Here is a 23,437-nt window from a genome sequence, read left to right as displayed (position 1 = left end):
CCATTCTTTTACACGTCATGATTTTTGATCCTTCATGATACTGTCACATTGTTGACTTATTATAATGTTTACTTCAGTTCTACATATAGGAGGTGTTTAGAACCCAAGTACAGTAATGTATTGTTATATCTCATCTTGTTAGAGTCCTCTCATGGGATACTGCCTCCTAAGCAAAGACAGATGCTAGTGGTGAGAAACAGGCAAACCATGGTCTTGAAATGCCTAGGAGTATACGCTGGGGTTTGGAGGGAAATAGATGACCTCAGGAAATAGAAAAAAACAGGCAGCTGTTTTTTTTGGAGGGAGTAGAGATCAGTGCCTACCTGGTACAAAACCCTCTGGCATTCTAGACTGGCCAAATACGTAGTGTAGGGATATATCAGAAAATGTCCTTTAAGAGGAGATCAAGAAGTTTAGTCCTGGCCAGGTGCAGTAGCTCATGCCCATAATCCCAACACTTTGGGAGGCTGAGGCAGGTGGATCACTTGAAGTCAAGAGTTCAAGGCCATCCTGGCCAACATGGTGAAACCCCATCTCTACCAAAAATATAAAAAATTAGCTGGGTGTGGTGGTGTGCACCTGTAATCCCAGCTACTTGGGAAGCTAAGGCAGGAGAATCACTTGAACCTGGGAGTCAGAGGTTGCAGTGAGCTGAGATCATGCCACTGCACTCCAGCCTGGGTGACAGGGTGAGACTCCATCTCAAAAAAAAAAAGTTCCATCTCCATCCTTTACAGATGAGAAAACAGACCTGGAGGAAACCCAAGTCCATCAACAGCAGAGAGAGAACCTATGTCAGTGCAAAGAAGCCAAGTGTTGCACTACCCTATTGGGATCCAGCTCACATTGAGCCAGTTTTTTGAGCTGTTAGGCGAGTGCCTTCTGTCAAAGAAAAGCTTTACTCAATTCTACAGGGCAGTCCCTTTCCTATTTTCAGTGGTAGAAAAGATGGGACCTGGGGATCCACACTTGAGAGACTGTAGGTTGGTGCTGGCAGCCCTGCTTCTGCAGCTGAGTCTCAGCCCTACTCTTGACCTTGTTCCTTTTCTCTACCAAGAGCTTTTTCTCTTTCCAGCTCTCCCTCCCAGTATATCCACTTCATACTGTCCACGGTTCATATACTTTCCTACCTTTATTCCTCTTCTCATACTCCTTCCTTTGCCAGGAGTGTCTTTTTCCACCATCTTTATCCGAGTTCAATTCATCCTTCAAGGTCCCTGCTCAAATTCCACCTTCACCAAAGAGCTTCCCAGTTTTCTCCAGTTAAAAAAAAAAAAAAGTCTCCTTTGTGTTCCCACGGGGGAAGGAAGGAAAAAGGATAAACAAGCATTAAGCACTTGATCCGTTTCAGGCAGTTTGCATATGTCACTTGTATCAGGTAGGTATTGCCATTTTAATGATAAAAGAGGTGGAGAGGGTAAGCAGTCTGTAAAAGGTCAAGGTCATATAACTAGTAAGTGGTGGTGCTGGGGATATGAACTCAGTCTAACTTAAGAATATAACTTTACAGCCTACCACATTTGGTCTCCTATTACATTTACTTGTGTTAACTCACTTCTCTAGCATGCTGTTTCGCAAATAGAAGCGTTTTAGTTAAATGTTTGTGACACTGAATTCCTTGATTCCTTTACTTTTCCTCCAGGATTTGTGGCAGGAGTCTCCCTGCCTTAATAAAGGAATTGGGTGAATTGGGGATGGAGCTGGGCAAGTGGACAGCCTGAAAAGAGTCTGCCTCCTGATGTTTGGGCTACCAGGAGATAAGTAAAGCCTGCCAGCCTAACAAATCCATTGCCAGGGATATTGTAGACATTCCCAACGCTATAGAAAAGATAATTGCTGTATAGTCACAGACTCTTAGAATGTTAGAGCTGGAACGGATAAGCTTACTGGTTTTCAAACATGCAGTTGTGGACCCCATTGTTAAAAATGGGTCTTCTGAGAAGTATATACTTTTTAAAAAAGAAGCAGCTGTAGTAATACCGCCCCTCTCATCCCCCTACACACAAACATCTCCTGAAGAACTCCTAGAACTGAGCCGAGTTTGGAAAGTCAATAGTGTAACCCCCTTCATTTTACAGATGCGGAGCCTTAAGACCAAGTCTAGTCATGACTAAGGCTGCACAGCCCGTTAGTTAGGGAGCCAATACCTAATGTCTTCTGAGGTTCTAATTCCAGTGCTTTCTGTGGAAGAGTCACATGTATGCAATATTTCTTAAGTGGCTGTTTGCAGCAAAGCACTGAAATAGTTGCATGAGGACAAATATGAACGACTCCAGTTTCACCCACGCATGAGCTCACAGCTGAGGATAATGAAGAACCTAGAGACAAAAAATAGCTTATAGCTCCCGAACTACGATTGCTGAGAAAAGGATGTCAGGACCTTGTGAAGTTCTTGCGGGGGAGGGTGGGCTGAACAATGAGACTAACGGACTGAGAGAGGCCCGGGCCTCGAGGGGAGAGAAGGGGCTGGAGGAGGCAGAGGGTTGAACCCAGGTGGGAAGTAAGGCCGGCAGGGTCCACACAAGGGTCCGGCGCAGTCCAGCTGGAAAAGGGGTCGCTCACGGAGTGGGTGACCGAGTTAAGTCGCTCTCCAGGGGTATCTGGCTCGGTCCACTCCCATTCCTGTCCTGGGTGCAAATGTCCGAAGGACGCTGGGAGGAAGGGGTGGGACTTTGGGCGGAAGGGGCGGGACTTGGGCGCGGAAGTTCCTAGGCCAGCCTGTTACGTGGGAGGGAGGCTCCGCGCCCAGCTCGCACTCAGGTGAGTGGCGGATGATCCGCAGTCACTGGCTTAAAGTGTTGTAAGTCATGAGCGCCCACAAGGCATGTGGTCATTGTATATTCGGACAGTGATGTACCCTGTTTTGGGTCTGGAGCTGGACTCAGGAAGGTTACACTGGTTGCAACCAAGTCTGAATCTGGAGAGGGACCAAGCTGCCTTTTCAGGGACCTAATCTCTGGGTGGAAGCCAGAGCAAAGCTGCCCTCTTGAGTGTCTCGGTCGGGATCCCAGGCCTCCATTGGCCCTGCTTCAGGACTGAGGGTGGGGTGGCTGGTGGCTGCTACTGGGAGTCCATAGCTTCCCACAGCCTTTCTCTCTTCCCCAGTTGCCTAAGGCGACTCCTGCAACAGGAAGCTGTCTGGGAAGCATCCCGTATGTGGCCTCTGCCCCTTTAAGTAACATTGGAAGTGGGAAGGGCAAGGGAGTGCGCACAGGGAATGTCAGGCGGCTCCTTAGTTGTGAAAAGGGACAGCGGGGGTGACCCCTCTTCTCTTGGCTTGACAGGAAGCATGGCACTCTGGCGGGCATACCAGCGGGCTCTGGCTGCTCACCCGTGGAAAGTACAGGTCCTGACAGCTGGTGAGTGTCCCTCTAGGACTTGAGTGGGACCAGGGCAGACTGATTTGGAAGCCAGAGGCTTGTCTCACTGCACCACTCTCACTTTCTGTTTCTATTCAGCCCTCTCGAAGGGTTGGCTGGCTTTCATCACACACTGTCCCCAGTCTGTTTTGGAGGGTGGCCCCCAAGGCTGTTTTTAAGGGGTATGCATAGTTGGCCAAGCTGTGCAGCAGGGTTTTAGGATTTCAAAGTCCTCAAAAAGCTGGTCAGTCCTGAAATAAGATAAAGGCATTGCCCCAGAAGGCCCCAACTTGGAAAACTAACATTTTACTGTATGCAAAGCACTTTTATATACATTATAGCATAGGGCCCCCACAAAGTTGTGTAAGCTAGGAGGGTTGAGTCCACGTTAGATCACACCTAATAAGTGCTAAATCAAGACTCCTACCCCAGTTTTTCATGGTATTTTTTATTGTGAAACATACAAAAGAATGACTGAGACATGTATGTACAGTTTAAATAGCATTAAAACTGAACAGTTCTGTATCAGCAACCAGCTTTGAGATCTCTTGAGCACCTCTCCCTAATTCACACACACAAATTTCCTGAGTTTTGTTTATATCATTCATTTGCTTTTCTTATTATTTACTGTCTAAATATGTATCTCCAAACGGTATCCGATCACTCCATCCTGATCCATTTGGAGTGATCAGATACCAATCACTCCAAATGCAGTGACTGAATACCAACCTCACAGAGGTAACGCAGTGACTTACCTACATTTGTTACCATCTTCATTTTGCAAGTTAGCTAATGTAAGAGGATGGTGCGAAAATAAGTAAGTCTTATAGGGGGAATGATTAGAAGGCCTTAGACCATTGGGGTACAAAGGGTAATCACATTAAGATGAGGTTTTGCCCATGTTTAGAGGAGGGGAACAGGATTCTATTGTTGACTGGGCTTCTGAGAAGAGGACCATTGGAAGGGATGGGAGGCTACCGAAAGCCAGAGTAGAACAGGGGTCCTGTGACCAGAATAGCCCTACATCAGCACTAGAAACTTAACTGCATGAATGGCCAGGAGATGGATTATTTGGCCCTTCCCTGAGTCCCTCTCCAGTCTCCGGTGCCCAACCACCTCTCGTCCTGTCCTCAGTGTCCGTCAGCCTGTATGACTCACCTGGCTGCGTGTGTGGTGACTCATGCTGGGCAGCGTGGCTGTGATGGGAACTGACACGCTGGGCCCTTTGCCCAGGCTCAGATTCCCCCAGGGCCCATAACTGCCAGATGGAAGCTTCCCCCTTGTGGTCATCAAGAATAGGGAGGGAAGGATAGTCCTTGCATTTCTCTACCCAAGACATCTGCAGCTGACAAAGGCAGGAGCTAGAGCTCCAAGGAAGCCCAGGTGCCAACATGTGGCTGAACTGGGGTTCTGGTCTCTTGGTGCTGGAGCCCTTCAGCTCCACAGCCTCAGTCTTCCTGAGGCTGTACTGACATCCCAGCTCTGCCCTGTAGCAAATTGTAGCCTCCCAGCACTTTTCCCAGACTTTTTCAGACCATTCAGACTTTTCCTTCCCTCCTGTTCAGGGTATTTGGATCAAACTACAAATAAAGGGGGAAAGTGGCTTTAGCTCACTACCCCAGCATAGTAGTTTCTGAGGTTCCATGGAATAGCTCATCACACTAGAAAACAGTACAGAGACTTCAGACTTAGAAGACCAGGATTTGAATCTTAGAGCCATCGCACCTAGTAGGTGCATTAATCAGGACAAGTCAGTAAGCTTCTTTGAGCCTCAGTTTCCTCTTTTAAAACTTGAGTTTAGGCTAGGCACACCTGTAATCCCAGCACTTTGGGAGGCCAAGGCAGGCAGATCACTGGAGACCAAGGCGAGCGGATCACCTGAGCTTGGGAATTCGAGACCAGCCTGACCAACATGGAGAAACCCTGTCTCTACTAAAAATACAAAATTAGCCAGGCATGGTGGCGCATGCCTGTAAGCCCAGCTACTCGGGAGACTGAGGCAGAAGAATCACTTGAACCCGGAGGCGGAGGTTGTGGTGAGCTAAGATCACGCCATTGCACTTCAGCCTGGGCAACAAGAGTGAAACTGTCTCAAAAACAACAACAATGACAACAACTTGAGTTTAGCTGTATGGTTATTATCACTGTGAAAAGGAATATAGGAATATATTGTTCCTGGAATATCACTGTGAAAAGGCTTTGGAAATTTTTTATTATTATTATTATTTTTTTTGGAGACAGAGTGTCACACTGTTGCACAGGCTGGAGAGCAGTGGTGCAATCTCAACTCACTACAACCTCCACCTCCTGGATTCAAGCAATTCTCACGCCTCAGCCTCCTGAGTAGCTGGGACTATAGGTGCGCCACCACACCAGGCTAGCTACTTTTTTGTATTTTTAGTAGAGACAGGGTTTCGCCATGTTTACCAGGCTAGTCTTGAACTCCTGACCTCAAGTGATCCTCCCGCCTCAGCCTCCCAAAGTGTTAGGATTACGGGCGCAAGCCACTGTGCCCCTAAATGCTCGATAAACTTAAAGACTCAACAGGTTGGTTCTTTCTGTGAGTGTTGGCAGCCCAGGCACAATAAACTTATTTTATTTTATTTTATTTTATTTTATTTTATTTTATTTTATTTTATTTTATTTTATTTTGAGACAGGCTCTTGCTCTGTTGCCCAGGCTGGAGTGCAGTGGCATGATCCCATCCTGAGCTATAACTGTGCCACTGCACTCCAGCCTGGGCAACATAGGATCCTCTGCCTTAGCCTCCCAAGTGGCTAGGACTGCAGGCTTACACCACCATGCCCAGCTCATTTATTTTCTTTTTTGGTAGAGATGGGGTTTTGCCCAAGTCATATTCTTTTTATAGTGGTGTTTGGGTTAGCTTTGTTCCACTTGCCATAATCTGAAGGTGGATAACCATCTTAGCCTTGGGTTACAAAAAGCAGAGCCTGAAGCTTACGTACAGATACCTTGTTAGGGAGAGGAAGTGATCCCATGGAGGGAAAGAGGGAGAGCTACTAGAAGGATGCATTATTGAATTAGCCACTTCTAAGGGCAGCTGTTGCTCAGTCCCTTGGAATGAGAAGCTCTTTGAAATACTCCTTAAAGTGGCTGAGCATGTTGGCTCACAGCTGTAATCCTAGCACTTTGGGAGGCCAAGGCAGGCAGATCACCTGAGGTTGGAAGTTTGAGACCAGCCTGGCCAACATGGTGAAACCCCATTTCCACTAAAAATAAAAAAATTAGTCAGGCATGGTGGTGTGTGCCTATAGTTCCAGCTACTCAGGAGCCTGAGGCAGGAGAATCGCTTGAGCCCAGGAAGTGGAGGTTGCAGTGAGCTGAGATCATGCATTCCAGCCCGGGAGACAAAGTAAGACTCTGTCTCAAAAAAAAATGAAAGAAAAGACATACTCCTTAGGACTGTCTGGATGAATAGTTCTTTCTTTCTTTTTTTTTTTGTAAGTAAGTCTCATGAAAATGAATAGTAATTTCTAGAGAAAAGAAGAAATCTTTATCTGCTGCTCCCATCCCACATTGGTCAAAGATTCACCCCACATCTGGTGCGGTGGCTCACACCTGTAATCCCAGCACTTTGGGAGGCCAAGGCGGGCCGATCACTTGAGGTCAGGAGTTCGAGAACAGCCTGGCCAACATGGTGAAATGCCATCTCTACTAAAAAATACAAAAATTAGCCGGATGTGGTGGCAGGCGCCTGTAATCCCAGCTACTCAGGAAGCTGAGACGGGAGAATTGCCTGAACCCAGGAGGCGGAGGTTGCAGCGAGCTGAGATTGTGCCACTGCACTCCAGCCTTGGCGAGACTCCATCTAAAAAAAAAAAAAAAAAAAAAAAGATTCACCTCATGGGATAACTCCCCTCCACTACTAGTTTGCACATGCATAGTCACTGAAGCCATCAACAGCAAAGGCCCAGGTATGGCATAGGCCTGAAGCAAGGATCTATCCCGTTGAACTGTAGTAATGGCTGGAGTAAGAGATAGGTAAGAACATTTGAAATTATTCAAAAGAAATGTCTAGCATACCAGTTTTGGCCAAGCCAGAGTCAGGAACAGGTTAGTCTGGGGGAAGATTGGCTGCATGTTTTGCAGAGTGTGAGTCAGCTTTATCCCTTCCTTCTTTGAGGGCCCTTCCACTCTCCAGTGGGCCTGGGGCCCAGCTTCATCCATCTTAGTCCACCTTGGTCCTGCTGTGGGAGCAGCTGAGTTCCGACAGATACTGGTTTCCCTGGAGTTTGAATTAAGTGAGGGCGTGAGAGCTAAATAGACCTTACAGACCATCCAGTCTAGCCCATGAGACTGCAGAGAAGGAAACTGAGGAAGGAGGGGTGAGTGTCATGCACTGAGGTCTCAGATGGTCAGTGGTACAGCTGGCGTTATAACCCAGGGCGCTGCCTGCCACACTGCCTTGCACTTGAGACTACTGGAGCCTCCAGATGCTGATGTGGGCTTAGATACCTGACAAGCTGCAAAACTACCCATTTTTTTTTCATTTTCTAGGAGTAGGATGGGTTTAGGCCAGAATGGGAGAGCATTCAGAATAATCCCAGAGGACCCACTCCCCACTCCTACTGCTGGGCTTCCACTCCCTCTGGACTCTGTGCCAGACTGAGCCCCTACCCCAGGCAACTAACTAATGTTTGGAGACCTCTGGGGAGGAACGGCAGCACTGCTGGCCCCATGCCAGTAGCTATACCTGCTGACCCAGGCCTCTTGGACCGAAGGACATGCTTCCTGCTCCTCCTTCCAAGAAGCCACTTCTTGCCCCTCTGCCTTCTTGCACATGAGATGCAAAAGCCACAAAAGTAAGTAGAGAAACAAAATAGAAGTAGAGAATTTACCCCGCCTACGCCTGGGAAGAAGATACGGAAGTTGGGGCTTTTCCACTAGTGGGCAGGAAGTGGTCCCAAATTGATCTGTGCTCAGAGGCAGGCTCCCTTCCCCCGGCCACTGGATCTGGTGGGGAGTGACGACATGAGAACTGGCACCTACCCAGGGGCATGATGTCACACCTGCGCCAGCATCTGCTCACTGGGCTCCACGCCCAGCCTGTCATTGGGTATCACTGCCCAGCAGCCCCTCACCCTGCCCCATCAGGCCTCTGGGCATTATGTGTCTTCAGGCCTCCAGTCCCAACTCCCTGGAAACAAGTCCAAGGGGCAGGGGATCAGAGCACTGGAGGGTCCAGACCAACCAGATATGTCCAGGGTTGAGGTGGTTTGGGTCTGTTTCGGCCCTGGGGTTGGGGAAGATGGGATGAGGAATCTGACTGTCTGGGTCCTTCCTGCTCAAAGGGTCACTTGTGCTGGAAAAGCAGGCTTGCTCTATGCTTGCACCAAAGCCTTATACCACCCTGGAGTTGCTGCAGGCCCATGGGGCCTGATCATCTGTGAGCAAAGGAGCCCCTGGGCGCTGCTCCTCTGAAATGAACAGAACTGTCAGGGACTGCAGATCTACCTACCACCTACTCTCCCCAACTGCTGCCCTGTCACTTGGTAGTCCCTCAGGCTAGATGAGCAAAGTTTGAGGGCCTTGAATCCATCTTTCTGCAAGGCTGCAGGCTTCCAGGACTACAGGGCTAGAAGTCAGGGACTTGGCTTTTCATTCCAGCTCTGCCTCTAGCTTGTTGTTTGACTGTTGGCAAGCCATGAAGAGTGAAAACACACACTTCTCTGTTTCTTTCCCAGGAATATTGCTTCCTGCCATCCCTATAAGGTGACACGGAGCAGAGTGATGGAGTTTTGGGGAGTAAAGACAGAGAGGAAGTGCATTAGTCTAGGGAATGTCTTTGATATGCAGGCCCTTTGGGTCCTCACTTGGGCAGGAACAGCTGGCGGGGGAGCAGCCACAGGGGCCTCCTGGTGCCGCTGACCTCTGAGCCCATGTCAGCCCACACTGAGAATACCCTGGCCTCCTTTTTCCTCCTTGAGAGAAGGCCTGGGTTCAGTCCCAGCTGTATTCCTTACCAAGTCATCTCATCTCTCAAAATTCATCATTAAATGGGGGTGTGGGCCGGGTACAGTGGCTCATCCGTGTAATCCCAGCACTTTGGGAGGCCGAGGCAGGTGAATGACCTGAGGTCAGGAGTTTGAGACCAGCTTGTCCAACATGGTGAAACCCCATACCTACTAAAAATACAAAAATCAATGGGGTGTGGTGGTGGATGCCTGTAGTCCCAGCTATTCAGGAGGCTGAGGGAGTAGAATCGCTTCAACCCGGAAGGCAGAGGTTGCAGTGAGCCAAGATCATGCCATTGCACTTCAGCCTGGGTGACAAGAGCGAAACTCTGTCTAAAATAATAATAATAATAATAAGTAAATAAATAAATGAGGCCGGGCACAGTGGCTCATGCCTGTAATCCCAGCACTTTGGGAGGCCAAGGCGGGTGGATCATGAGGTCAGGAGTTCAAGACCAGCCTGGCCAAGATGTAAAACCCTGTCTCTACTAAAAATACAAAAAATTAGCTAGGCATGGTGGCAGGCACCTGTAATCCCAGCTACTCAAGAGGCTGAGGCTTGAACCTGGGAGGCAGAGGTTGCAGTGAGCCAAGATCCTGCCGCTGCACTCCAGCCTGGGTGACAGAGTGAGAGGCCATCTCAAAAACAAACAAAACAAATGAATTAATTAATTAACGGAGGTGTGACCACCTACCTCCCAGATCTTTTGTGAGGATAAATGTATAAGCGCCCTTTGTAAACACCTTACCAAAGTAGACCATTACACTGTTTGTCCCTTCATTTGAGAAGGAACTGCCTTTTCTGCCTCACCATTCCCTCCCCTTCTCAGCAGCACTCTTCCTTTCTGCAGGGCTGTAGCAGCTCCCTCCTATCCCTGCCTGGAGGGATAGGGAACTGAGTGCTGATTGCTTGGGGTGGGAGTAAATCTGCAGTGCCCCAAGGTCCTCGCACCTTCTTGGACCAGTCTGTCTAGCTCCAGCTCATCTTCAGAGCTGTTCATTCTGAAATACTATAGTATTTTCTCTAAGTCTAGTCTGTCTAGATCTCTCTGAGTAGATGTAACCTCGTGAACTGCTTTGGCCCCTAAATCTCTCTAGCTTCCCTCAGCCTGCCAACAGTGATGAATACAGGTTAGAGGGGACTCAAGAGTTCTTCATGCCCTTTCTCAGAATGGTCTTGCTGTTTGGAGCAGTACATTTGACATTTTTCCTTTATTTTCTGAGCACTTACCAAAAGGGCTTGCTTAGGTGTATGGTGAGGGGTGTCTAGGATTCTGTCTTTGTCTCTGGGAGGTCATGTCTCGCAGTGTTGTGGGAAGAGCCCCACCACTTTGGGAGTTTCAGGGAGAGAGAAGGCAGGACTGGGGGTGCCCAGAGCTGCTCCATGGCCAGCAGCCCAGGTGAGCCTTGGGTGACCATCCCCAGCCCCAGCTGTCAGCCTTACCCAGCTTCCTTTGACTAAGCTGCTCAGGGCGCAGGGCTGGGCAGAAGGTATGGAGGAAGAGCGCAGCAGTGAATGTGCAGCCAGCATGGACGTCAGAGCCAGCTCCGGGCCAAGGAATGGGGCAGAAGGACGTGTTTGCCCAGTGCTAATTGAGGGCACGGGGACAGTGCGGCTACAGGGCTGGAGGGTGGCTCTCATTACTTGGTGAGATAGACGGACAAGCCAGAGATGATATGGTCACTCCCAAGTGGCCTGATAAGTGTGTATTTGCTAAAAACCATCACGCCACCATAATAGACTGGGGGCTCTGTAAACAGTGATGATTTCTGTCGTAGTTTCTGGATGTGGGTGTCTAAATAGGGCTGCTTGGAGCTGGGTGTCTGTGCAGTTAGGGAAAGGGAAGCAGGTGCAGAGTCCTGGGGGGAAATGGCCACTATATCCATTGCCAACTCAGTGTAAGGTTATGAATGGGGGAAATCTCGGTTTAGCCGATTGTGCCAAGAGGTGGCCAAGACTTTCTTGTGGGGACTGTTATCAGCTCAGCCAGTTCTCTTCCTGCTTGTGAACATTTGAACACTCTTGTTTTATTACTTTTTTTTTTCTTTTTGAGACAGGGTCTTGCTGTGTCGCCCAGGCTGCAGTGCAGTGATACGATCACTGCAGCCTCGACCTCCTGGGCTCAAGCAGTCCTCCCACCTCAACCTGCTTAGTAGCTGGGACTACAGGCACATGTCACTATGCCCAGCTAATTGTTAAAAAAAAAAATTATAGAGGTGGGGTCTTGCTATATTGCCCAGGCTGGCCCCAAACTCTTGGGCTCAAGCAATCATCCCGCCTCAGCCTCCCAAAGTGCTGGGATTACAGGTGTGAGCGACCATTCCAGGCCAGCTCTCTTGTTTTAGAAAAAGAGTGATTCTGGCCAGGCGCGGTGGCACATGCCTATAATCCCAGCACTTTGGGGTGCCAAAGTAGGCAGATCACCTGAGGTCAGGAGTTCCAGACCAGCCTGGCCAACATAGTGAAACCCCTCCTCTACTAAAAATACAAAAACCAGGCATGGTGGTGGGAGCTACTCGGGAGGCTGAGGCAGGGGAATCACTTGAATCTGGGAGGCACAGGTTACAGTGAGCTGAGATCACACCACCGCACTCCAGCCTGGATGACAGAGCAAGACTCAGTCTAAAAAAAAAAAAAAATGGAAAAGAAAAAAAAAGAGTCATTCTTGCTATTCTCCACAAATAGAGACCCCGAGACCAAGGTGAAAGCTGTTGGCAGGGTCTTGCCTTGGGCTTGGGGGAGAAAACAGTGTTTCCTACCGGTCTACACGATTTATTCATTGTGCTGTGTCTGGAAAGAACAGTGTCTAGGAATCCAGCCACCTGGTTCTTGCCTTAGCTCTGCACTTACTGGTTATGTGGGACCCTGGACTTTTGTTTCCATACCTCTAAAATAAGGAGTTTACATTAAATTATCTTAAAGCCCCTTTCGATTCTGACAGTCTCTGGTTCTTAGCCCTGTGGCCTTAAATTCTTCCTCTCTCTACACTTTCTGACTCTGACTTCCCTTTACAGTTCAATGCAAAGTTCCTGGGCCCAGGCTTGTTCATCCCAGCTTCTGACAGGATACACATGAGGTGTCACCATCCTTGGAGACATGAGGGCTTTGAGGCAGCAGGAAGGGACTGGTCATTTGTTTCCAGAATGAAGCCCTGGGCAAACTGCCAGAGTGTCAGTGGCTACCATCAGATGTCCCTCCCTCCTTGGAACAGCAGCCCATTCTAGGAGATGTCCTGACAACACCTGTGTACCCTGCACAGGGTCTCTGATGGGCGTGGGTGACATTATCTCACAGCAGCTGGTGGAGAGGCGGGGTCTGCAGGAACACCAGAGAAGCCGGACTCTGACCATGGTGTTGCTGGGCTGTGGCTTTGTGGTAAGTTCTACCCTCACCAGGGCTTCGGTAGACTCAACAGTGGTCTTGGTGCTTTACTATCATCTGGCTTCCCTTGGACTCTGACACCTAAGCCAACCTACTGCCCTCTATTTTCTTAGTGTCCACTTCCCCTAAGGCTTTCTGATAATTGGGACGGGGAGCTTAGTGATATAAATGCCAAGTGTCCCCTCACTGCAGCCTGCTGCTATCTGGGGTGTACTTCCAGGGCCCTGTGGTAGGAGGCTGGTACAAGGTTTTGGATCGGTTCATCCCTGGCACCACCAAGGTTGATGCACTGAAGAAGATGTTGTTGGATCAGGTGAGCCGGAGAACAGTGGGGAGGGTGAGCTGTCTTGGGGGTAGGTGGAGATTTAAGCACTCACAGGACTTGAATTTCTCTTCCCTAGGGTGGCTTTGCCCCGTGTTTTCTGGGGTGCTTTCTCCCACTGGTAGGGGCACTCAATGGACTTCCAGCCCAGGACAATTGGGCCAAACTACAGCGGGTGAGCTGGACAGGTGTAGAGAATGTCTTTGGCTGGCAGACTGACAGCCCAGGGGAAGGAGACAGGTTTCACCAGGATAAAAAGGGGCAAGTGGAGGTTGAGTCCTAGGCCATGGAGGGGAGGAGCTGAGGGCATGGTGCAGGAATGTGTTCTTTGAACAGACATCCATGTGTGACGTTCACACTGGGAAGTGGGAGCTGCCTGGAGGTGCAAGTGTTAATTTGTTCCTTCTCTGTCTCTCCAGGATTATCCTGATGCCCTTATCACCAACTACTATGTAAGAGCTAACACCCCAACTGCTTGTTCTCCTGCTTCCTTAAGTCTAGAACTATCCTGGGATTGGGGGGTCCTCCTGACATGGAAAACCTTTCCATTGGGATTCCTCTTTCACTCCCAGGATGGGCACCGTAATTAGGGAAGCCATCACCCAATTGTTCGCCGCCTTCTTGTGTGCAGAAGTTGGGGTAGGGCCGGGAAAGACAGTTAGTTTGGGGTCAGGTGGTGGGGCAACCATCCAACCTTTACCTTCTCTCTCTTGCAGCTATGGCCTGCTGTGCAGTTAGCCAACTTCTACCTGATCCCCCTTCATTACAGGTATGCCACACCCCTACCCCACCTATCAAGGAAGACCCACATTAGCAACAGTTGGAGAGAAAATGATTCTCATTTCAACCTTGAGCTACTTTAGACCCCCAACCGGAATGCTGAGCCCTGATCAGAGCTCCTCAGCTTCCCAAGCATGTTATTAAGAATGTCTTGCCATTCCAGAAACTGTCCCAGAATATCTTCCCATTAACCTTCTTCATCTCCCTAGGGAGGATCCTGCTTCCACTACCCTTGTCTCCATCCCACCTGAGCTCCGCACTTGATGGCATATCTGCAGGGACAGTGCCTGGGGTGCTGCTGCCTAGGTTAGACAGACAGGTAGACCAGAAAGCCAAGTAGGAGCTTGGCTGGATACGATAAAGATAGTTGCTGAACTGCACCCAAAAATATAGTGGAACTGAAGATGCATGGTTCAAATGCTTAGAGGTGAGGGGTCTCGGGAACAGGGGAAAATATGGAACTCTTCAGAGGGGACATGGCCAAGATATACATGAATACCATAGCTAAAAGGAATACAGACTGGCTGCGCACGGTCGCTTACATTTGTAATTCTAGCACTTCAGGAGACTGAGGCGAGAGGATTGCTTGAGTCCAGGAGTTCGGCACCAGCCTGGGCAATATAGTGAGACCCCATCTCTACAAAAAGCCAGGCATGGTGATATGCACCTTTAGTCTCAGCTACTTGGGAGGCTGAGGTGGAAGGATCATTTGAGCCTGAGAGATAGAGGTTGCTGTAGCCGAGATCGTGCCACTTTATTTCAGCCTGATGACAGAATGAAACCCTGTCTCCAAAAAAAAGGAATACAGACTTATGAACCAAATCCATTAGGGTCCTTGCAACACTCTTTGAAACTAGAGCAAGGTTAATTTAAAACAAAAAGGTGCTACTTTATATGGTAGGCAGTACATTTTGGAAGATGAAATCTCAGCTGGTACAAGACAGATCAGTGAGTTTAGAAGGGGCCCAGACAGAGTTGTGAATAACAGAGTTAAGCATGGCAAGAGAGCCGCTAAGTATTTAGCCTTTGAGGCTAGCACCTAGGAAACAGAGCTCTGGGATGGCACAAGAATTTGGGCCAGTTGTCCTTTGGTCCAAGCCACACAGACCCTTCATAGGGTGCTGAAGGGGCCAGGTGCAGTGGCTCATGCCTGTAATCCCAGCATTTTGGGAGGCTGAGATGGGTGGATTACTTGAGGTTAGGCGTTGGAGACCAGCCTGCCCAACATGTGAAACCCAGTCTCTACTAAAAATACAAAAATTAGCCAGCTGTGGTGGAACACATCTGTAGTCCCAGCTACTCAGGAGGCTGAGGCATGAGAATCACTTGAACCTGGGAGGCAGAGATTGCAGTAAACCAAGATCATGCTACTGCACTCCAGCCTGGGTGACAAAGGAGACTCTGTGTCAGAAAAAAAAAATGGCGCTGAAGGAAAGAGACCTAAACCTGCCAGTACTCTGAAAGGATCCATCCTTTTCCATCGCACGCTCTGGTCTCCAGCCCTTGCTCATGCTTAGCCTTCCTCTTCACGGTGCTATTCCTGTTCCTTAGGTTGGCTGTTGTCCAATGCGTTGCTGTTATCTGGAACTCCTACCTGTCCTGGAAGGCACATCAGCCCTAAGCCTACCTCACTCCATCATTTCCACTTTGCAGATTGGACCTGGAACAGTCAGACAACCTCCTCAAAGTGGGCACAGCAGTTTCCATGGGATTGGGTTGCCAGTCAGAACTTAAGAAGACTAGCACCCTGCCATTCCTCTCTTCACTCTAAAATGTACACTGACTGCTTTAGAGCCCTTTAAAATAGTCTTACTCCCTCCACATACTAAGCACTCTATGAATATCTGGTGAACTTCATGACCTTATCAACTTTACACCTATATCCCAGCAGATGCTACTCGTTCCCACTCTTCACAGACACATTTGTTACTCTAACCCTGCCCAGCGTTACTGTAGCTCCAGCTCTTTAGAAACCCCAGAACCCTTTATATGGTGCCTCAGTAAATATGTTATTAAATATGTAGTCTGGAATCTGCAGTGGTAATGAGTAAGTTTTTAAGCAGAAAACTGAGTCATTTCTAGAGCTGGAAAGAAGCCAAGAGACCACCAAGCCCAATGTTTTTTTTTTTTTTTTTTTGAGATGGAGTCTTGCCTGTCATGGAGTGCAGTGGCACGATCTCAGCTTGCTGCAGCCTCTGCCTCCTGGGTTCAAGCAATTCTCCTCCCTCAGCCTCCCAAGTAGCTGGGACTACAGCTGTGTGCCACTACACCCGGGTAATTTTTGTATTTTTAGTAGAGATGGGGTTTCACCATGTTGGCCAGGGTGGTCTTGATCTCTTTGACCTTGTCATCCGCCTGCCTCGGCCTCCCAAAGTGCTGAGATTACAGGCGTGAGCCACCACGCCTGGCCAAGCGCAGTCTTTTGCAAATGAGGACCCTGAGGTTGCTAGAAGGGAGGTGATCTGTCCATACCAGGAGTTAGCAGAAACTTGAACCCAAATTTCTTTACTGCCTACCCAGTGATTGTAACCTGAAGGTCATGGGCAGAGTAATACTGCTACTGTGATTCCCAGGAGAGAAACTGAACTTTGCTAAACTACCACTTTGGGCAAACTCAAAAGCAGATGGGGCCAGCCATTTGTGGTCTGAAAGCACTCAGAGGCCAGAGGCCCTATTACATGGTGCCTTGGTCAGACAGCCCTGGAATTTGGATCCTGGGGCTAGAAAAAGATAAAGAATGCTGGGAGACTGTGGTTGTGGCAGACTGCCCCTCGATGGGTCCGACTGTGTTGGCTGAGTGCCACCGGTGCACTCCTGATGCCTCCATTTGCATAACTGATAGCTGTGGGGAGGCAAGGGGTTCCAGTCACATAGCGTTCTCTGGCAACTCCTCAGGCCTTTCTAGAGGCAGAGGACAGGGTCAGCACCATGGACAGCCCCACGGTTCCACCTCCCTTTCGTGTGTCGGAGAACAGACGACCCGGACTAGTCTGGTCTGGGGACCGCCCTAGTCACTGCTGGCTGTTCTAAGCAGGGCGAGGGACTCTTGTGGGTCCCAGAGCAGTCCTTATGTCCCAGCCGGCTTCTTGCTGCCCTGCGTCCAGTGCTGCTTCCAACGCTAGCCACAGGGGCACAAAGGCTGGTGTCAGGAGGTGCGTCCCTCTGGGGGCTCGCCAGCCGCCAGACTCGAAGCTGTGGCTGTCATTGCTTCTACAGTCAGTGCATGTTCTTCACTGACGTCAGTCGGAGCTGTCCTGGCGCTATATAAGGCTGGCGGCAGTCCCGGGACAGACCCTGTGTTCCCCAAGGCGCCTTCAGCCCGCCCCGAGGGACAGAAACTGGAGCTCCGTCTTGGACCGTACAAACACTCGCTGAAAACCTGTGAGTGGCTCAGAGCATCCGCCCAGCCTCCCCCAACATCAAGACTCCGCTCAGCTCAGCCACCGCGCTCCTCTGGGAGGGAGGCTGGATGGAAGGGGTGGAACAGCACTGGCGCAGCGGCTGGGGCTGGAGGGCAGACTGCGGGCATTGGTCCCGCGGCCACAGGAGCCGCTGGGGGTCGTCGGGCTAGCGCGGGTAGGGGAGCGGCCCCCTGTACCTGCCGGGCCAGTGTGGGGTGGGGAGCGGCCCCCTTCGGCTGCCCCAGGCGCATCTCACCCTGCACTGCCCCTGTGTGTCCAGGGCCGGCGGCACCATGAGGCAGGCGGGACGCGCGGCGCTGCTGGCCGCGCTGCTGCTCCTAGTACATCTGCGCCCTGGGAGCAGCCAGAGGAGCCCCGAGGCGGCCGGGGTCCAGGCTCCAAGTCTGCGCTGGAGCCCCGGGGCGCGGAACCAGGGCGGCGGGGCCCACGCGCTCCTCTTGCTGCTAGCGGAGCGCTTCCCGCGCCGCGCGGGGCCCGGGACGACAGGGGAGCGGCCGCGGCGGGACAACCCTCCTCTGTCCATTGACCTCACCTTTCACCTGCTGCGGACCCTACTGGAGCTGGCGCGGACGCAGAGCCAGCGGGAGCGCGCCGAGCAGAACCGCATCATATTGGACTCGGTGGGCAAGTGATGGGCCTGATTTGGGGCCGCGAAAACTTTGACCCCTTTCCCCCACCTCAGGGTTGGGACGCGGGGCAGAGCCACCAGGGCATTCTCTGCGTGGCTATTTTTTAATAAAAGTGCTGAAGAGCTGTTGGCTTCTGTCGTGGGGGTGCGGCAGTTACAGCAGGGTGGGAACCCGTGGGAAGGTGGGGCCCCTAGCCAGGGGGAGGGGAACAAGATGCGAGGGGGGTGGGGGAGGTTCCGGGAGAGCGGCTTTCAGCCAGGTGCCTGTGGACCCCAGGGCTCCCCAAATCCCCAGGACCTCAGAGATCCTGGCACCACTGCCTTGCCCTCAATCCTCTTCCAAGTGTGCTGGGCTCACCAGTTCCCTCCTGGCATCACGGAGGTGCCCAATAGGGGTTCATTTGGCTTCCACCCCCCAAACGGTCTCAGGTTCCAGGAAGGGCAGGATGGTGGCGGGTCGCCTCCAAAGCCGAGAGTGAGGGATTGGGCAGCGAAAGGAGATGCGGGTCTGGGAGCTTGAGTTCTTTATTAAGATCCTCCCGGGGCAGGCACTGAGCTGGGATACTCCGCAGTCTCTGCGCAGATCCTCCCCGACCCTAGCGCAGGCTCTCGAGCAGAGTCGGGTAGGCGCAGACCTGTGCCCGGGAAAGAAGGATCAGTGAGCGGGTGCTGAGAAGGCGCCGCTCACTCCGTCCCCTGCCACGTGGGTTTCTCCTCTACTCAGCCGACCGTGCCTGCCCTCCCAGTAACCCGGAGGTACGGTGGGGGTGGAGGAAAGTGTACTTTTCCGCCCTGGGGGATGTGCCTTTGTGGCTCCGGGGTGGGGTGGCACCGAGGACTGGGGGACAGTAACCGGGGGAGGGGACATGAGTGCACCAGCCAAGCCCCATTTCAAGTTCCTCAGGCCACTCTCACCTTAAGGCCCATCCGGCCGCTCTTCCTCCGGCCCCGCAGTGCCCTCGTCTCCGTCCGGGGCCACTTCCTCATCTTCTTCCTCCCCGGAAGCGCCTGGGCCCAAGGAAGGCCTGGTGAGGTGGAGTCCCTGACTTTCCTGCCATTTTGCCCTCCTTGCCCCCATATGGAGGATCGGAACCCCAGTCCCGGTGGCCCTTGGCCGCCTCCCTCACCCGGCTGGAAGTCGATGGTCCGCAGCATTTCGGCCACGTGCTCCACGCTCACGGTGAATTGCTCCATGCTCTCATAGCCTGGCTCTGGCCGCCCTGTCAGCTCCACCTTCGACATAGCCCCGACCCTGTGGCGACCACACTGGGCTCAACTGGCAATGCCCCAGTACCCTCAAGCCCCTCCTCCAGCCAGTGGAGCAGCGCAGCCCCTCCTTTCCCTTCCCGCTGTGCCTACTCACTTATTGATCAGCTCCTTGGCCTGCTGCAGGGGAGAAAAGGAGGGTGAGAGTAAGCACTGGGCCAGCCCGGGCAAAGTCCCATTTCTTTCTCACCACAGTCCTGCAGGGTAGGTGGGAAGGCACATCCCATTTCGTTAAGGAGAAAACGAACTCAGAGGGGGTGAACTGCCCAAGGTGGTAGGGGCAAGCAGGTCCAAGAGACAAGACTTGAACCTGGATGTCCAGGTGCCAAGGCCCTGACTCCAGCCACTCTGCAGCACTGCCACCCTCCCCTAGAGCCCACCTGGAGGTAGAGCGCCATCTGTGGCTCTTCCATGGACTGTATGGCAGACTCCACCAGCTTAGAGGAGGCCTCCAGGTGATCTCCGTACTGACGGATGAGGCCACGAACACGCTGCAGCTTCTCCTCTTGCTCCCGGGCCAGTGCCTGCAGCAGCTCGCCCTTGCGCTCCTCCAACACTGCACACAGGCTCTCGAACCTCTGGTTTAACAACTGCTTCTGCCTCCGGCTATTGTCCTAAAAGATGGGGAGCAAGGACAAGGGAAGGCGTGGCTGAGACCCTGTGGCTGGGAAATCCCAGGGTACTGGGCCTGCTCCCCACTTGATGGAGCTCACAGAGAACCAAGACAGAAAGTGACCGGTCTGCAGTGCCACTGTTAGTGGCCGAGCCAGAATCCAGCCCAGATCTCTTCCATAATAAAAACACAATGTTTTAAAGTAGCTTCACTGAGTGCTGTCTATATCCCTAGCCCTGGTTTTCACTTGCATTATTCCATTTAATTCTCAAAAAGAGCCCATGAGGTAGCTGGTATACCATTATCATCATCACTGTTTTATGAGGTTAAACAAAACCAAAGCACAGAGAAATTAAATAACTGGATTAAAGTTTTGAAGCAAAGCTGGAATGCACACCCAGCAGCCTGGCTAAAGCCCATCCCACCACTCCCAGGACCCCAGAAACTTTCAGACCAGTTTGGCCACAGCAGTTCTCTTGGAAGGAAGCCCGGGGTCCACAGGGCAGCCAGTTGCTGTTCCTCCCTCCCTCCAGCCCAGGCTCACCTCGATGGTCTGGCACACTTCCTCCATCTGCGTGATCACTGCTTGCACACGGTCATTGCCTGCCACCAGCATCGCGATGCCATCGCTGAGCTCACTCTGACACACAAACAGGTCAGCACTCAGAGCTGCGACCTGGCCTAAGAGCTACACCCCTTACCCCAGCCAGGGTTGCCTAGAAGAGGGCTGTCCCCTTCACTCCATCCCCCATGAGGGCATCTACAGAGATCTAGAAGACTTGAACTATCAAGAGGTACAGAAGCACATTCTAGGGATTCTGGAAGGAGGTGGAGAGAAGAAGCCCTCCATCACTAAGTGGGAAGGAACAGACAGTCTCCATCCACCAGATGCCAGGCACAGGGCTAGAAGCTTTATCTGTAGATTAATTTTTTGCATCAATTCTGAGAAATTCTTGACGATTATCCATTTGCATAATATTGCCTCTTCTCCATTCTCTTTATCCTCTCATTCTGGGAATCTGATTCTCACGCTCAATCTTCTCCTCTCCCATAGATACACATTCTGTTTTGTTTTATTTTGTTTTTCAGTCCTCTCATGCTGTTCACTAGTTCTGTTTTCAGACAAAGCTGTCATTTAATTCATCCAGGTTTTTTTGTTTGTTTTTTTTTTGAGATGGAGTTTTGCTCTTGTTGTCCAGGCTGGAGTGTAATGGCGTGATCTCGGTTCACTACAACCTCCGCCTCCTGGGTTCAAGCGATTCTCCTGCCTCAGCCTCCCAAGTAGCTGGGATTACAGGCATGTGCCACCATGCCCGGCTAATTTTGTATTTTTTAGTAGAGATGGGGTCTCTCCATGTTGGTCAGGCTCTTGAACTCCTGACCTCAGGTGATCTACCCGCCTCGGCTTCCCAAAGTGCTGGGATTACAGGCATGAGCCACCTTGCCTGGCCTGATTTTTTTTTTTTTTTTTGAGACGGAGTTTCACTCATGTTACCCAGGCTGGAGTGCAATGGCGCGATCTCGGCTCACCGCAACCTCCGCCTCCTGGGTTCAGGCAATTTTCCTGCCTCAGCCTCCTGAGTAGCTGGGATTACAGGCACGCACCACCATGCCCAGCTAATGTTTTGTATTTTTAGTAGAGACGGGGTTTCACCATGGATGGTCTCCATCTCTTGACCTCGTGATCCACCCGCCTCGGCCTCCCAAAGTGCTAGGATTACAGGCTTGAGCCACTGCGCCCGGCCTTTTTTTTTTTTTTTTAAGAGACAGTCTCACTCTGTCACTCAGGCTGGAGTGCAGTGGTATGATCGTTGTTCACTGCATCTCAAACTTCTGCCCTCAGGTGATCCTCCCACCTTGGCCTCCTGAGTAGGTGAGACTACAGGCACATGCCACCACTCCCAACTAATTAAAACAAAAAAACTTTTTTTAGAGATGGTGGTCTCACTATATTTCCCAGGCTGGTCTTGAACTCCTGGCCTTATCCTCCTGCCTCAGCCTCCCTCGTCACTGGATTTACAGGTTCCAGGCACCATACTGAGCCATCTGTTGAATGATTTATTTTATTTATTTATATACATATTTTGAAACAAGGTCTCACTCTGTCACCCAGGCTGGAGTGCAGTGGCTTGATCTCAGCTCACTGCAGCCTCAAACACCCGGGCTCAGGTGATCCTCCCACTGCAGTCTCCCAGGTAGCTGGGACTACAGGCACATGCCACTATGTCCAGAAAATTTTTTATATTTTCTTGTAGACAGGTTTCAACACGTTGCCCAGGCTGGTCTCAAACTCCTGGGCTCAAGTGATCCTCCCACCTCAGCCTCCCAAAGTGTCAGGATCGCCAGTGTAAGCCACCACATGGCTACACGGTTGTTTTTTGATATTCTATTATTGTTTAGTTTTTAACATTTTTTCATCTTTTTCTAAAAAGCATTTGATTCATAATGATTTCCAATTCTTTCATAATTCCAATATCTCAGTTCCCTAGCAGGGAGGGGGGGAAGGTCCTAAATCTGTAATTTTTGTTTCTGCTGATTTCACTCATGGAGTACATTTCTCTGTGCACCTTCAATTGTGAGCTAATATTTTGTTGATATTAATCTAAGGAAAACCTAAGGGCCTAAACTGAGCATATTTTCCGCCAGGCAGAATTTGCATTTGCCTCTGTTGAAAGCCAGGTGGCACAATTTACTGCTTTTGCTCCTGGTATCCATTTCACCTAGGGTCTTGGGAATCTTAGAGGCAGGTCCCCTCCTTTCAGGGGTTTGGAGGAGTATTCTGGTTTCTCTAGCTCAGTGACACTGCCAGCACTGGTCCTCTTGGAAATGCTGCCTTTTCTGTGCTTGCCATTCAGTCTTTTCTCCTTGCCCCTTCCTACCTCCACTGACCGCGTTTGCTTCTATGTGCTAGCAATTTAATTGGAAAATTCTGTTTTATGCAGAATCTAGTTGTGTGATAGTGATAGGACCCTGCAAGTATCTCACCCACCATACTGAAGTCTCTGTTTTCATCGATTATCTAATTTTATCCTTACAGCTACTTCCAGAAGTAGGCATTTTCATCCTCATTTTACACATGAGGAAAGTGAGGGCCTCAAAGGTCAAGTAACATATCTAGGTCACATACTGAGTCAAACACAGAGCTGGGGCCTTCACCCCAATCTGCTTGACTTTTTTATTTTATTTTATTTTATTTTATTTTATTTTAGAGATGGAGTTTCAGTCTTTCTGCTCAGGCTGGAGTGCAATGGCGTGATCTTGGCTCACTGCAACCTCCGCCTTCCAGGTTCAGGTGATTCTGCTGCCTCAGCCTCCTGAGTAGCTGGGATTACAGGTGCCCGTCACCACGCCCAGCTAATTTTGTATTTTTAGTAGAGATGGGGTTTCACCATGTTGGCCAGGCTGGTCTAGAACTCCTGACCTCAGGTGATCTGCCCACCTTGGCTTCCCAAAGTGCTAGGATTACAGGTGTGAGCCACTGCTCCCAGCTTAATCTGCTTGACTTTAAAACTAACTAGGGCCGGGCGTGGTGGCTCAAGCCTGTAATCCCAGCACTTTGGGAGGCCGAGGCAGGTGGATCACAAGGTCAAGAGATCGAGACCATCCTGGTCAACATGGTGAAACCCCGTCTCTACTAAAAATACAAAAAATTAGCTGGGGATGGTGGCGTGTGCCTGTAGTCCCAGCTGC

General features: G+C 50.7%; 3 protein-coding genes across 9 annotated transcripts in view; 2 read left to right on the top strand and 1 right to left on the bottom strand.

Annotated features, from left to right (window-relative positions):
* The first annotated feature begins 2,658 nt into the window (after window positions 1-2,658).
* Window positions 2,659-15,849, top strand: MPV17 (mitochondrial inner membrane protein MPV17). 6 transcript variants are annotated; one of them, XM_037744633.1, is made up of 8 exons: window positions 2,659-2,760; window positions 3,285-3,359; window positions 12,595-12,710; window positions 12,937-13,029; window positions 13,118-13,213; window positions 13,458-13,490; window positions 13,755-13,807; window positions 15,472-15,849. In XM_037744633.1, exons 2-8 carry the CDS (start codon window positions 3,290-3,292, stop codon window positions 15,587-15,589), a joined length of 579 nt encoding a protein of 192 aa, XP_037600561.1. In that variant the 5' UTR covers window positions 2,659-2,760; window positions 3,285-3,289; the 3' UTR covers window positions 15,590-15,849. The 6 variants fall into 6 exon arrangements, with proteins under 6 accessions (XP_037600561.1, XP_017401103.1, XP_037600560.1 ...); XM_017545614.2 differs by having other exon boundaries at window positions 15,370-15,849; XM_037744632.1 differs by lacking the exon at window positions 13,755-13,807 and having other exon boundaries at window positions 15,370-15,849.
* A 322-nt stretch (window positions 15,850-16,171) lies between these two features.
* UCN (urocortin) lies at window positions 16,172-17,991 on the top strand. The gene is made up of 2 exons (XM_017545616.2): window positions 16,172-17,199; window positions 17,500-17,991. The coding sequence occupies exon 2, from the start codon at window positions 17,513-17,515 to the stop codon at window positions 17,870-17,872; it is 360 nt and encodes a 119-aa protein (XP_017401105.1). The 5' UTR covers window positions 16,172-17,199; window positions 17,500-17,512; the 3' UTR covers window positions 17,873-17,991.
* A 384-nt stretch (window positions 17,992-18,375) lies between these two features.
* The window catches only part of TRIM54 (tripartite motif containing 54), a 38,566-nt gene continuing 33,504 nt past the window's right edge, over window positions 18,376-23,437 (bottom strand). The window contains exons 4-9 of one of the 2 annotated variants that reach the window (XM_017545612.2): window positions 20,292-20,387; window positions 19,515-19,748; window positions 19,232-19,254; window positions 18,996-19,120; window positions 18,784-18,876; window positions 18,376-18,509 (exon numbers count right to left, since the gene is read on the bottom strand). In XM_017545612.2, the coding sequence (XP_017401101.1) occupies window positions 18,785-18,876; window positions 18,996-19,120; window positions 19,232-19,254; window positions 19,515-19,748; window positions 20,292-20,387 (570 nt within the window). In that variant the 3' untranslated portion in view covers window positions 18,376-18,509; window position 18,784. Of the gene's footprint in view, window positions 18,510-18,783; window positions 18,877-18,995; window positions 19,121-19,231; window positions 19,255-19,514; window positions 19,749-20,291; window positions 20,388-23,437 lie in introns of those variants that run through there. The other variant, XM_037744631.1, reaches the window with a different exon arrangement.

The sequence above is a fragment of the Cebus imitator genome, unplaced genomic scaffold, assembly GCF_001604975.1.
Source record: "Cebus imitator isolate Cc_AM_T3 unplaced genomic scaffold, Cebus_imitator-1.0 Scaffold180, whole genome shotgun sequence".
NCBI classification, from domain to species: Eukaryota; Metazoa; Chordata; class Mammalia; order Primates; family Cebidae; genus Cebus; species Cebus imitator.
Note: the sequence above shows the minus strand (reverse complement) of the source record. Positions and strands in the feature narration are given on the sequence as shown.